General features: G+C 39.6%; 2 protein-coding genes across 5 annotated transcripts in view; one reads left to right on the forward strand and one right to left on the reverse strand.

The window, feature by feature from the left end:
* METTL9 (methyltransferase like 9) overlaps positions 1 to 13695 on the forward strand; it is a 45577-nt gene extending 31882 nt beyond the window's left edge. The window contains exon 5 of one of the 2 annotated variants that reach the window (XM_055339941.1): positions 12994 to 13695. In XM_055339941.1, coding sequence (XP_055195916.1) covers positions 12994 to 13199 — 206 coding nt within the window. In that variant the 3' untranslated portion in view covers positions 13200 to 13695. The remainder of the gene's footprint in view (positions 1 to 12993) is intronic. The other variant, XM_055339942.1, reaches the window with a different exon arrangement.
* IGSF6 (immunoglobulin superfamily member 6) lies at positions 377 to 12987 on the reverse strand. Of its 3 annotated transcripts, XM_055339944.1 has the most exons (6): positions 10937 to 12987; positions 6678 to 7037; positions 4343 to 4437; positions 3652 to 3699; positions 3194 to 3269; positions 377 to 1397 (listed from the first exon to the last, which is right to left on the reverse strand). In XM_055339944.1, coding segments are annotated over exons 1-6 (687 nt in total). In that variant the 5' UTR covers positions 11043 to 12987; the 3' UTR covers positions 377 to 1395. The 3 variants fall into 3 exon arrangements, with proteins under 3 accessions (XP_055195919.1, XP_055195918.1, XP_055195920.1); XM_055339943.1 differs by lacking the exon at positions 377 to 1397 and having other exon boundaries at positions 2034 to 3269; XM_055339945.1 differs by lacking the exons at positions 377 to 1397; positions 3652 to 3699 and having other exon boundaries at positions 2034 to 3269.
* Positions 13696 to 14907: the final 1212 nt, after the last annotated feature.

Here is a 14907-nt window from a genome sequence, read left to right on the forward strand (position 1 = left end):
TTCTTCTCTTTCTAGTTTTTCCTGGTACATGTGATTACACGTGTTGGAGACCACCAATTCAAGCCATCATTGCAGAACGTTTTCAAAGGGATCTTAAAATATTTTAAAATTCTGTCTGGGTTTTAAAAATAGAATTTACCTCATTTAATACCATTTTAAAAGAAACACTTTTTCTTTTTATTTTAAGTTTTTATTTGAAAGCACACAAGCTGGGGAAGAGACAGAGGGAGAGGGAGAGGCCAGATTCCCCTCTGAGCAGGGGCTCGATGTGGGGCTCAATCCCAGGACCCTGAGATCACGGTCTGAGCCAAAGGCAGATGCTTAACCCCCTGAGCCATCCAGGTGCTCCAAAAGAAAGACTTTAATGAAATAAAAATAGATTGTAATTCATGTTTAATAATGAATGCACACTTATGGATAATTTAAATAGATTTTTCCAATGAGGTAGCTTTCAAAGAACAATCCATAGCATGTTTTCTCAGTGAGATGGTAATGATTCCATAAACACCTTTGCTGGACCCAACCCCCTATCTGATAACTTCCCTCCTAAATCAATTAAAAATCAGTATTGCAAAAACACAGTCAGCACAGTGCCTTGAGCACAGTGCCTTGCCCACCGCTTCCCTGGTGCTGTTATTTAGTGCAACACTGACATCTAGAGTTGGCTGGGGCTTATTTTTTCTGAGGTTTTCTGTTAAACCTTCTGCGCTGCATCTTCCATATTTTAGCTGTCGTATTCTTACTCTTTTCACTTTTTGTAAGTAGCATGATGTAAGTTATTTTGCATACCCTGACAGGAAAATGTGCACTGTACTGTTGCCAGTGGCAATACCAGAAGAAATAGTATTCGCTCCAAGATACTTTGCAAGACGGTTTTTCTTTTTTTAACTCAAATTTTGGTACTACCCTTCCTCCTTCTACCATCTGTCCCAGCTTAGTCTCACTGGCCCATCACTTCCACAACCATAAAGACAATTCTTCCACTCAGAAGAAAGGCATGTGGTATGACTTCTTCAGGATAGCAGTCATTATGTACCTCGTATGTCAAATGAAACAATAGGATATATGTTATGAAATTGGAAATTTTTAAAATGTTAGACTACTCAGAATTCTTCTGGCAAGTTAGGAAAGTTTTTCTCAGTTGTATTTTGTAAGGCTTTTAGTATTTTGGTAATTACTGTTAGTGAAAGTTTCAATGTACTGTGGTATCCTTCTTTGTAGAGAATTGTCTTTTCGTCTTTGTTTTTTTTAAAGCCTTGATGGGCATATGTATGTCCATTAACACTGCCATGACTTCTGGATTTGGATTTTCAGTGACTTAATTGAAAAGTAAAACATGTCTATGGTCTTTCGTAGTTGGGAAGTACTCTTCTGTTTTCATAAGTGTTGCCTTTATCCTGTAATAGTAAATAACAAGCCAAATTTAAGGTTGTATAACCAATGATGCCCCCTGCAAGCAACATATAAACTATTATGCCCTCTTGCATTCTGTGTCCTAAGTACCCTCTAATAATCTTAGAGGTCCAATAATTATTCTTCCTATACTTAGAGTAAGACATGGGAACTGAAAATTAATTTTCCTTTTTTTTAATTTTTTTATTATTATTTATTTATGATAGTCACAGAGAGAGAGAGAGAGAGAGAGAGAGAGAGAGAGAGAGAGAGAGAGGCAAGACACAGGCAGAGGGAGAAGCAGGCTCCATGCACCGGGAGCCCGATGTGGGATTCGATCCTGGGTCTCCAGGATCGCGCTCCGGGCCAAAGGCAGGCGCTAAACCGCTGCGCCACCCAGGGATCCCTTAATATATTTAATAAAATACAATAAAGGATGAAAAATGCTTTAAAAAGGAAAATTAGGGATCCCTGGGTGGCGCAGCGGTTTAGCGCCTGCCTTTGGCCCGGAGCGCGATCCTGGAGACCCGGGATCGAATCCCACATCGGGCTCCCGGTGCATGGAGCCTGCTTCTCCCTCTGCCTGTGTCTTGCCTCTCTCTCTCTCTCTCTCTCTGTGACTATCATAAATAAATAAAAAATTAAAAAAAAGAAAAGATTCCATTCATCGCATTTTTGTTGTCAATATTGTTGAAGCAAGGATTATTTGCCCTGTGGTGTTTTCCAGTCTAGGATTTGCTGATTCTATCCTCATAGGGTACAGTAACATATTCCTCTGTGCTCTGTTGAAAATTAATTTTCTTGTTGAGATGCTGTTGTGAGAGCCCTGGCTTACATTACAGTACTTCTAGACTTGCCTTCCGGACGCTTACCTTTGCCTGTTTGCATAAAAAGACGCTCCTGCCTCAATAAGGAAGGAATGAAGAGGCATTTACAATTATTCAGAGTGTTGTCTTAGGTAATTAGACCATTTCTTTGTGTATTTGTATACACACTGAGGTATGAAATGACCAGTTAGACTATACTCTCTCCTGAATGAAAATCCTTTTGAAAAGTTAGATTAAAAAAAAAAATACTTCAAATCAGACACTTGTTACATTTGTCCTCTTGGCAGCTGTTTAAGAGGAAAAATCTTTTGTATATAACTTCATTATTTTGGATACATTTTAAAATAAATCTGAGCAGTCTGATTGTGCCTCATGGAAACTGAGGATCTGTTCCACTAGCACTAAAACAGCATCTTGTTTAAAAAACCTGTTATATAGGACTTTAAAGAGACACTGCCGGATGCCTTATAGGTAATATAAATGCATTCTTCCTGCCTCTCCAACCCCAAAGACTGATAAAATACTTGATTTTTATTTTCATTAGCTCATCTTGTCTAATGTGAATTTATTTCTGCCTTATTAGCAATAAGTCATGTTTTCTGTATAATTTGGCCCACAAGCATTTGCATCATTTACTTATTGCCCATGACTACATGCAAGGTACTATACAAGGGAATTTTAATTCACAAAAGCATCCTTGTCTGAATTGAAAACATTGCCTGTATCCAATGAGTTCCTGAAAGATTCCATGTCACCAAGATGTCAGCCTGGTCTCTATTTAATACTGTATCAGATATCCTTTTTTACATATTTATCAAAACAGATTCTATATAAAAATGCATTATTTATGAAAGTCCTTCCTCTTTCAGACTCCCCTATAGAAAACATGATTATTGATGGCTTTTGGCAGCTTAGCTTTTTCAGTCAAATATGCTTTGTATCTGCACTACATCTTTTTGATATTGTACACTTACAGGTTGTTGTTTCCATGTGTCTCTTACTGTATAGTTCCTGAGCAATATCCTGAAAAATACGTCGAGCACTCTTCTTCTGTAAACACAAATGAGAAAAAATGCCTTGTCTCTCTTAGGACTAGAAGAGATGATTATTATATTATCATCCGAGCTTTTTCTTTCTTTACCACCACCAGTCTGAGAAACTATCCCCGCAACCCCCAACCCCTCCAACACATCTACACTCACCATTAACTCTTGTATTCCCTGCATGTTAGGTAAGGTTTATGGTTGAGAATGATCAAATTTAAATCATAGTTTACCACTTGAGATTATCCTTGAGTTTCTCAGTAATAAGAGAAGCTATCTTTGGTTGAAAGTTACCATAATGTTCTCTGTATTTTTAAAAATTATTTAGAGTTTGAAGTAATTACAACCAGCCACCATTTAAAAGGTATCTTGCAAGCATTGCTCTGTACCTTTCGTGAATCTTCCGTTTCTTTGTTTCTTAAAGAATTAGATTTTGACTGTCAAGAAGAAAAGGAAGGTCTTAAAATAGGCATTTTTTGCACTCAAAACATTGGCAGATATCTTATACACTATTAAGATTAAACTAAACACTTAAATGGTATACAGTGAGAGTTAATTTCTATGTCATTTCTGAGATGTTTTATTACATTAATAAAATAATTCATATTGGTGTTGATTATAGGCTTTGTAATAATCCTAATATAGCACATATGTACCCCTCTTATAGCCTATGAACAGCCAGAAGATATTCCTTCTAAAAAACTTCAGGCATTTTAAAAAATTTTTAAGGCAGTTTTCAGTGTCTTTGTTTACCCCTTTTTGGTCTTTTATAGATAACAGTAATGCTTCCCAGAGGAAAGATCGCATATAAGCTAGTTATAAAGAAGGATCTCTTATTCTCGTATTACTGGTTTTAAAGAGAAAACATTGCAAGTTGTGTACTCTGGTTGGTAATAACTTCAGTGATGAGAATTTACACTCCCACAGACCACTCCTGCAGGTGGTGTTTCCTGCAGATGTACAGGAGGATGTTAATTAGGTGAGCTATTTCTGAGGCTCACGTGTGGAGAGATGGAAATTATTTCCTTGTGATAATATTCAAGGCTGTAGGGACATCTAGTGCAAGGAAATGTGACTTACTTTGGAGAGGACTACGAAGATCACGAGTGCACCGGTAATGTAGATGGAGAGCAGTGATAGAACAGCTATCAGGAGACTGTGCAGTTCCTTCCTTTCTTTGTTAATTACAAAAACAGAAAGAACCACAGTCACTATGGAAACATATTATTGCAAATACATGTATAAAAAGTATAACTGGAGTTACTCTATAGTAGAGGTCAAACATGAACTGCTCTGCTTGTCTATTACTGTCAGAATTTATTCAGGGTCTCTTGATTCAATAGACACTCAAGTATATGATATAATTAAATCCGGTTCATCAGTTCTTTAAATGTGTTAAAATTCAAAACTGTTACTCATTTTGAAAACTAAAAAAATTTTAAATCCAATTAATTACTTGTCATTATGTTAAGAATCACTTTTTATATAACATTATTTGAAGTCATATAAACATTTTAGGACAGTTTGTTCAAGGGCATTTAAAATTTCTTTTGGTAGAAATGATGTACAGGGGTCACTAACAGTCTGTTCGTGGAGTTAAGATGTTTTTGCAACGTATCTGTTAATGCCGACATGTATAACTGAACTGTTTAGTATACACAGCTGAATAGTGGAGTCTGTACAAGGATCTGAGGAGACATGAGTTGAGGATCCTAGGGCTTAATACACCTTTTAAAAGACAGGCACATGTGCCCCTTCTTTCTAATAAAATTTTGGAAGTAGAACTATTGAATCCATTTTCAAGTTCTGAATTTCTCCCTCCCTCTTCTCTTCAATTACCGGATTATTTGAAGCAGAAAATACAATTGGATTTGTAATTATTATCTGAGCAACTTGTACTTTTCAACTAAATATCCCGTAGGTGCTTATTCTGTGAACTGTTTGTACAGCATACATTTTTGTAATAAATTAACCATATTGTAATTTTTTTTAAAGTTTCTTTCTTTTTTTTTTTTTAAATTTTTTTTTATTTATTTATGATAGTCACAGAGAGAGAGAGGCAGAGACACAGGCAGAGGGAGAAGCAGGCTCCATGCACCGGGAGCCCGACATGGGATTCGATCCCGGGTCTCCAGGATCACGCCCTGGGCCAAAGGCAGGCGCCAAACCGCTGCGCCACCCAGGGATCCTTTTTTAAAGTTTCAAGTACTAAATTAGAAGCTCTTGTAGAAAAAGGTGCAGGAAATTGCTGTGTCTTAGTAATACTTTATTTCGTCACTTGGAGAAGAATCTCTCTTCACATAAACTTTGCAGTTTTGAGACTTTTCATCTCTTTACAAACTACTTTCAGTTTTGGCTAACGTTTTTTATAGAAGACTAATGTAGTGAGATATACAAGTCTCTAAAGTTGTTGTTGTGTATGTTTTAATATCTGTAGCTGATATTTCTTGAGTACTTGCTATATAAGCTGGGTATCATCAAGTGCTTTATGTGTATTAACTCATTTATAATTTATCTTCTAGGTGAGAATAAACTAAGGTTAATGACAGTGGAATACCAAAAGCCCATTAGAACACCCCTAGTCATTAAAAGCAGGGATTGTACGGAATGATCTCAGGTCCCTAAAGTCCTATTTTATTTTTTTTTATTTTTTATTTTTTATTTTTTTTTTAAAGTCCTCTTTTAAACCCATAGGGCTGGTTGATTTTGATGTTTTAATGATTTCAGTGCTCATCGTACCAGAGTCCTTTTTAAGGGAAGAGATCCAAAAAAGTCAAGGATTTATTTCCCTTCTCTTCTTTCCCCCGGAATCACAGGAAGCTTTTTCCTGAAATTTCTTGATTTTTTAATTTGTGGGATATAGCCAGGTTCAATACCCTCACTTGAATGAGGAAATTGTTTTAGCAAATCTCAAGAAGCTAGAGTCATACTGATCCCTTTCTGTTCTTCTCTCCATGCAGAATGGGTGGGGTCAGAGGTCTCCAAATGCCTTCTCAAATTTGTGTTTATTCTCCATATTGCATTTCCCCCCTAGCTCCAATTTATTGGTCACTTATGCTTTGTTCTAGATGGTGCAATGCCAGCCTAATTGCTGAACAAGCTGCTCAATAATCATCCTAAATTTGCCTTTGGACTTGGCACATTACCAGTCACTGTCATTCACAAAAGGAGGACCTGTTGGCCAGCCTGCACTAGCAGGGTCTGGACACACAGAGAGAGAGAGAACCCTGACTTTGTGTTTGTGGAGCCTGGGAGACAGGATTGGAGTAGTGCTTCAATCTAGACTTTGTGGCAGCTTGTGTCAGCTCGCACCCTTCACTAGCTAGGGTATTGAGTTAGCATATCTGTCTCTTAATCTCTGCATATAAGTAATGTGATGCATTTAAAGGGCTGAGTGAAGCCTCAGCTGACTGACCTCTTACAACCAATGTGGTCCCTTCTCCGGTCTGCTTCGCTCCGGGTTCCTTTGAATTGGGAAAGATGATCCCACAGATATAGATTGCACTGTCATTCAACATCACCCTGTTTACAGTGAGGGTGACTTGGTTTTCTGTCAGGGCTTCTTTCACTGTGAATTTGCCCGCATTGTTTTTGCATCTATCCAAGCATAGGTTCTCAGGCTGGTCTACACCATAGCGAAACCACAGGCTTTTTGGTTGCTGTGAAGGGCACCCCATGTGGGTGAAGGAACACTGAATGGTTGCAGCCTCTTGATTATAATCCACTTCAAGGTAAGGTGGTTGTGAGACAGAGACTCTGCAGCCACGTGCAGCACCTGTGGGAGAAGCACACGAGCCATTTAGTGAGCTTCTTGTTTCCCTTTGCCTCTGCTCCCTTAACTGACATTTTGGGACTAGGGAACTCAGATTCCTTTCTTTTTCTTAACTCTTTCTCAGCACAAGCAAGACTGTAGTAGTAAGATACCAGCGGCCCCCACATTCCCTCACCTTAACCTGCTATTTGCTTTGACGTCTGATGACTCGAGGACAGAGAGGTTCTAGTGGAGTCAGTGTTATGGGCAGAGGTGGCAGCAGATCTGGAGTCGGGAATTTGGGGTTCCCATGTTGACTCTTAGTGTCCTTACAGGCTTTCCTTTGATCTCCGAGCGTGTTTCCTCATCTGTTTCCCTGGCCCCACAAGAGTGTTGCAGTCGATGTAGTAATGGGTATTAAAGCCCCTCATGTGAGTGCATGAGTGAAGGGATTTTTTTTTTTTTTAATTTGGCCTTGTGGGGGTTGGAATTGCTAGGAATTCATGGCAATGCACAATTACTCTTTTGTAAGCCTGATTGTCCCTACGGGAAACATAAAAGACAAGGTGCACACCTGGGGAAATACAGCCCTGGCTTCGCCTCCAGCATATTTGGTTACCAAGTGGAGGCCTAATGAGTTAGCTGTGCCACAGCTAAGCAGATTTGATTTCTTCCTGGTACCAGCACACTGCTCTGTAGTCCCTTGTAGCTTCTATCTTCTTTGATGAACAATGTTGTGATAAGGAGCACAGACTTGACTTCGGATGCTAGCTCTGAAGCAAGTGGTGTGTAGCAAAGTGGGGACAGTATATGCAGCTCGTGGAGTTAGTGGATGGTTTAAGTGAGACCATCCATGCATAAGGAATGTTTACTTGGCTAAGCCTTAATAAGAATTTAATAAGAGGTAGCTATGTCTGCTGCTGTGCCTGTCACCACTTCTCCTCTTCCCATGGTGTCAGCCACCCATATCAGGGATAATTGTGGGTGTCTCAGCAGGTGTTCGCAGGTTCGGGATTAGACACCCAGTCTGGTGCTCTCTCTGCTGCGTGCTTCCTCTGCTCTAGGCCAGCTAGGTCCCCACCTTGGCCTTCTTTCTGATCCCAGGCCTGTGCCACTCTGGTGTTTATAAATGGGAAGATCTTCCCTAAACCCTTTTAGGGACAAGGGAGAGCCTATGTAAAATAGTATTGGTTGAGACAGATTAGAATTTAAGCTAGTTTTTAGTCTGACTTCTGCTGGTCATGTGTTCCAAATGGTCTTACTCGTCTGAGTTTGTCCTTTGCTGCTGTAAATGAAACTGAAAAGTAACCCAAGTGACCTGATGCTTGAGTTTCAGATAGGGGTTTTTGTTGTTGTTTTTGACTTAATGGTTTTCATAGTCTTCATCCAGAATGGAAGAGAAATTAAAATTAGAATCATGGCATGTGTGATGCAAATATATTCTCACCAATGTTTTAATTTTAGTATACGTACAATCTGAGATGTGCTGGAAGTGTTTTAGTGACCTGGTAAATGTAGACCAGATGAGAGGGGAAGGTCACCTCACTTGTCTGCAGCTGAATAGGATAGCACTCACTCCTCCGTCTGGTAAATACAGCCTCATGTCTACTCAGAGGCAGTCCCTTTAGAAGTATGAACTCTTTGCAAGTTATGATCAGTATATCATTATGTTGAAACCCATTTGGGGGTTTCAAATGGAGCTGGGCCCGCCAAGATTTAACAGTTAGCTGACAGCACCTCAGTCTGAAGTCCTCTTCAGATAGTCTTAAAAGGGAAGCTGATGTTTAAAATTTTGGAGAACTAAAGTGCCGGGGAACTAAACTAAATACTTGCAACTTTGGAGTTTCATGTTTCCCCTTATTTCCAACTTCTGCATGGTTAGTCTGAGTGTTGGAAAAGAACCCTTGATGATTTCTTTTGAGAGTGCTGACTGGTGAGGAAACTGCTGCCCCTCCCCTGCACCAATGACAGCCTCTTTGCAAAAGGGAGAAGTGTGGATAATGGGTAACACCAAGCCTAGTCCTGTAAGAATTTCTCTTTAAGAATTCTCATCCTGGGACGCCTGGGTGGCTCAGTGGCTGAGTGTCTGCCTTTAGCTCAGGTCGTGATCCTGGGGTCCTGGGATTGAGTTCTGCATTGGGTTCCCTGCTCAGCGGGGAGCCTGCTTCTCCCTCTGCTTATGTCTCTATGCTCTCTCTCTCTCTCTCTCTCTCTCTCTCTCTCTCTGTCTCTCTCTCTCTGTCTCTGCATCTCATGAATAAATAAATAAAATCTTCAGAAAATTTTTTGGAGATAACTCCAGACATAAAAAAAATAGGAGATATGAGATAAGATATCTCATATCTTAGAGGATTCTTTTTTTTTCTTTTCTTTTTTTTTCCCTCCAATGTGGTACCCTCTGAAAAGGTTGAAAGTTTATCTTTTTGGTGGAGGAAATAACAAAAAGATGACTTTAGGGGTGCCTGAGTGGCTCAGTGGATTAAGCACCCGACTCTTGATTTGCTTTATCCCTCAGCACCTCCTGCCCCAAAATCACTTTACTGTGATCTAAGCTAGATCCAAGCTGGATAAATAGAAAACTGATTTTTGACACTTTTCTTGGAGAATTTCAAGCATACACAGAAGTATGGGTAGCTTGGTGAACTCCCTGCTGCTCCATGTCCCAGTCTTGTCTCTCCTCTTCCCCCATCTGTGAAGCACTCCCACATGATTTTAGGGTAAATCTCAGATATTCTCTTTTCACATCTGTCAGACTATATCTTTAAAACATAAGGATTCTTCTTTAAAATAATACTAATGAAAATAGTTTATGAAAGTCATATAAACAGATTAGAAAAAAATCAGAATATTACTGAATTCACCCATGGTCCTCGAGCCCAAATAACCATTGTTAACATTTTGATATATTTCTTTGCAGATGAGAAAAAAATTCTTTTAAGACCTTTTTCTACTTTCCCTGTCCTATGACCCAGACTTTGTGAACAAGTTTGAGATTATTAGCTTTATTACAGCTATGATGAGATAGATTATTAGAACCACTTTCTTTTTCTTTATTTTTTTTTAATAATTTTTATTTCTTTATTCATGAGAGACAGAGAGAGAGGCAGAGACACAGGCAGAGAGAGAAGCAGGCTCGTCACAGGGAGCCTGACGCAGGACTTGATCCCCAGATCGGGATCACACCCAGAGCCAAAGGCAGATGCTCAACCACTGAGCCACCCAGGAATCCCCCCACTTTCTTTTTCATAGAGAAAAAAAATCAATATAAGCAGAGTTTTAAAAGTATATCTATTATGGGATGGTTATGCTCTATAGAAGGAGCCATGGCAGCATTTTTTTTTAATGACACGTACTTTTTAATTTACAGAAATCTGGATTTTCAGAAACCTTGTTCTTTGAAAATATTCAGCAAGTATTACATAGTGCCTATCAAGTGCAGTGTGAGTTTGCCTATATGGAAACGGCATTGTTGATGACTAGCACATGCAATTTTAAGAACATTTTCAACCCTTTGTTTGGTGAGGTCCTCTTCTCTAAAGCAGCAAGGGGAATTTTCAAGGTTAATCTGAAACTTTTGGGCAGCCCGGGTGGCTCAGTGGTTTAGTGCCGCCTTCAGCCCAGGGTCCAATCCTGGAGACCCGGGATTGAGTCCCACGTTGGGCTCCCTGCATGGCGCCTGCTTCTCTCTCTGCCTGTGTCTCTGCCTCTCTCTCTGTGTCTCTCATGAATAAATAAATAAAATCTTTAAAAAAAATCTGAAACTTTTTTTCAATTCTTTTATTACTTATTTGTCTGGGGGAAGAAGACCCTTTCTATAGTGTCAGACATTTCAAAATTAATCTGAAGGGGCTTAAAATATAAATGTATTAGGTGAGGAATAGCAATTGATTAGATAAAATGGAAGAGAAAAGAAAGAACCTTACCGACATAAAAGAGAATCAGATTGATTTCCAGGCCAAGAACGATCCTGCTTCCCTTCACAGTCTCCATTTCTTGGGGTGTGCGTGTGCGGTGGTGGGCAGTAGGCATTTGAAGAGAGTGAGCTCTTTTTTTTCGGTCTCTTTAGAAAAGAAGAACTGAAGAGAGGAACTCTTATTAAGGAACCATAACCGGGAACTTTTTGAAATTGTGTAAAAGATTGTTTGTAACCCAGTTTCACCATTTAGAGTTGAGATTTTAGTGTAGGGCACATTTCTAAATGTTCATATGGTAAATTGTTTCTTGAATTTGTAGACATTTTGAGGGAGATTTTGATTTACATGTAGTCTGTATTCCCAGGAGAGAGTATTGTTTGACAGATAAATTGTTCCTTTAAATTTCCAGAGTATTTTGGTCACTGATCCTGGGGTACCTACTGTGTGCTCAGTGCTGGGCCAGTAACACTGGAAGCAGAAGGAAGTGTTTTCATGTAGAGAGAAGAGAAAAATTAATGAACAATACATCGTGGTATAATGAAGAAATGCTATGTGACATTAACTAGCTGTACCTCAGATTTGTGTAACCCCTTTCTAATGTGTCTTTGAGACCAAGAGTGGGCCCTCTGTTGAAGTTCCCTCCTCCTCCCTCTCCTGCCCCATAGAGGCCTCATCAGTCAGGTTCTTCCTTGGAAGCAGCAGAAATAGACTGGCTGATTTCAGTGAAAGGAAATTGAAAGGATTCAAGGGTAGCTCACACAGTCATGGGAGGATTGGAGAATCATGCGTCGGGTCTAGAGCCAAGAAAAAAACCTCAGAAAAACATGCTGTAAAACTGATCTGAAAAGTGTACTCTGGCTGCCGAGCACTAGGGACCATGGCACAGACTGCACTCTATTGTTCATAACACTTGATGCTGCCCCAGCTGCTTAGTATCATGGCCACTGCTCTGCCCTCCCAGAGAAGGAGCCTACGTCCCTCTTGTCTGGGTCACTAGGTCTTCAGTCTGTGTCCCAGGCGAGTGTTCCGAACTTAAGTCATGTGCCGGTGCCTTCACCATAGGAATAGAGGGGAAAGCTACTTCCCCAGGCTTTGACTGCCATAGGACTCTAGGAAGAGGGTTCAGGTGCCGGGTGTCTTTGTACTCTTGGCACATATTGATCATGCATTTTCTCACAGAAAGTTACTCTCTGTCTGAATTTAGTAATACATTTAATATGTGTGCATTTTTTAAAACATCACAGTATATACAAACAACCTAGAATTGACATATACCATTATCTGTGTGTGTCTGTGTGTCTGTAGCCAATGCTTGGTGTGAACCTGAAGACTTTATCCAGCCACCCCATCCCCACTCCTTAGGCATCTGATGCTCTCCTAGGCTTGCAAATGACCGAGACAGATTTCAACCACTAGTCCAAGAAATGCCAGGCCGACACATCCGTTCTAGTGCACGCTCTCTCTCTCTTTGGTTTTGGAGCTTAACTTGTATAAAAGTGTTATGAAAAGTTAGGGAGTAGCTCAACTTCACTTGAAAAACACATTGATGATCTGTCTTTATAAATTAAAAGCCTCTTAGTCTGTTTTCTGCCTGATATATCTTTCTAGTTAATACATTGCATGCATTTACTATATCTCGGGTGTATTTTCTTGCATTTATCCCTAACCTTTCTTTCACATTTTATGGGTAACTCTCTGCTTCCATATTCCTGTATTTAATGAGGAGTTCACTAAAACCATGAACTATTACAACCCATTTGGTCTAATGAAGGGTAATATCTGAAACTGTCAAAGATGGTAAAATGATAAGTTTTGGATCCAGACAAACCTGGGATTGCATTTCTGCTCTTACCCTCACTAACCTTGTAGGCTTGGGCGAATCCTCAGCCCTCTGGGTCCATATTTCATTTCTGTCCTCTTACCTCGGGGATATGAGGAAGATGATTCATCAAAGTGCCCGGTGCTTGGCACATACCAAGTCCTTGGCAAATGTTGTTCTTCCTCCCTTTTCTCTTTAAGGAACTTGTTTGTTCAAGAATTTAACTTAATGTTTCTATTTGTTTTAGTAGGTGGCAAGTGGGAGAAACCATCAGAAATTTTAGAAATCAAGGGACAGAATTGGGAAGAACAAGTGAATAGTCTGCCTGAAGTTTTCAGAAAAGCTGGTTTTGTTATTGAAGCTTTCACCAGACTACCATACCTGTGTGAAGGTGACATGTATAATGACTACTACGTTCTGGATGATGCTGTCTTTGTTCTCAAACCAGTATAGACACGTGGAGGCCCAAGTCTTCAGAGCCCACCCCAAGAATGTACACTCCAGAAGAGGGTCTGCGTTTGCGGTTATGTGAAGGGAGGACCTTTGGGGACTGCCATTCTAAATATCATGTAGGAATTTAAAAAGCCAAAATACTAATTACTTCTTTGTAGTGTGTAAAAGGAATGTTTTTAAAAAACAAAACCCAACTCTTTGAGGATTTTTATCAACTCTTTACTCAGTAATACAGGTCACACTCCAAGTATGGAAGATATTTTTTATACTTAATTGCGGTAGGGACTCATCCCCAGTCAAAGCAATAGTCACGACTTCACATGGAACCAATAAATATGGATTGTTTTTAATAAAATGAAGACTGGCAATAAAGCTGTCCATTCAGTTGCAAATATTTGGTTACAAGGTATAGCCACTGATACTCTTTCATGTTTAGAAATTCTGTCATTATTCAAAAAATGTTTTTAATCATGCTAATAAACTTTTTTGGAGATGACTCTGGCATCATGTTTGAGTTAATATAAGGCTCCCCTAGGATCTTTTATTGCTTTGGCTTCAAGAGTGCCCACATAGTAGCATTAGGTGAAATGTACAGTTGACTATGTGATAAAGGCTTCCGACTGGGTGAGGGGCTGGGGGATTATTGCAAATTGTGGTGAACACTGAGGCAGTCTAGACTAACCCTTGAAAGAGCAACCTCATTCAGATCTAATACTTCAGGGACCATCCCCCACTCCCATTTTATGTTGCTTTGGGAAGTGCAAAACACTGGCTTCTGACTTTGTGATAGCTTCCACACTAGACTCAGAATTCTGTTTTTCTGGATAATCTCAGGTTCTCATAATTTTTTTTATTCTTTTTTTATTTTTTATTTATGATAGTCACACACAGAGAGAGAGAGAGAGAGAGAGGCAAAGACACAGGGAGAGGGAGAAGCAGGCTCCATGCACCGGGAGCCCGATGTGGGATTCAATCCCATGTCTCCAGGATTGCGCCCTGGGCCAAAGGCAGGCGCTAAACCGCTGTGCCACCCAGGGATCCCTCAGGTTCTCATAATTGAACCATTCCGTTGTGTCTGCTGATAAAATGCAGCCTAAAAATGTTTTAATTCCCCTTCTTACTCTACACATGTATACCTCTTTCCCAGAACCTGGTTCGTCCCGAAATCCTTAACTGAGTTTATTTGCCAAGAATATGGATTGATGAAGACCATGTTAGACTCCTACATTCTAGAATCCTTGAGTGCCTCCAACCATATACCCACAAATGTTGCAATAGAGGAACTCATTAGCAAGATCAATAACCATTGTGCATATTCCAAAGAGAGCAGAGCACTTAACCCAGAATCTAAAATCTCAATAATAACAGAGACACGGATTTAAAATCGTGGTTATTAACAATATGTTATTCTCATGACTTTATTTCTTTTTTCAGCCAGGTGTTTCATTAAATATTCTCATTTATATGCTCATAGAAGTCATCAAGTCAACACATTTACTGCAACACCTGGGTATAAAGGAAAATTAAAGCCTTGAAAAGAGTTACTTTATTATTCATTAAGAACAGCATCCCCACATCCTCACACCAATATCTTCCACTATTATGTGTTGTCATAAGAAGAGTTTGGTTATGTGATTTATGCAAAATTGTTATTGGTGCATTCTAGTGCTTTTTTTCCGGGGATTCAAATACTTAGCACCCTAGATTA

Source organism: Nyctereutes procyonoides, unplaced genomic scaffold (assembly GCF_905146905.1).
Source record: "Nyctereutes procyonoides isolate TBG_1078 unplaced genomic scaffold, NYPRO_anot_genome, whole genome shotgun sequence".
Classification (NCBI taxonomy): domain Eukaryota; kingdom Metazoa; phylum Chordata; class Mammalia; order Carnivora; family Canidae; genus Nyctereutes; species Nyctereutes procyonoides.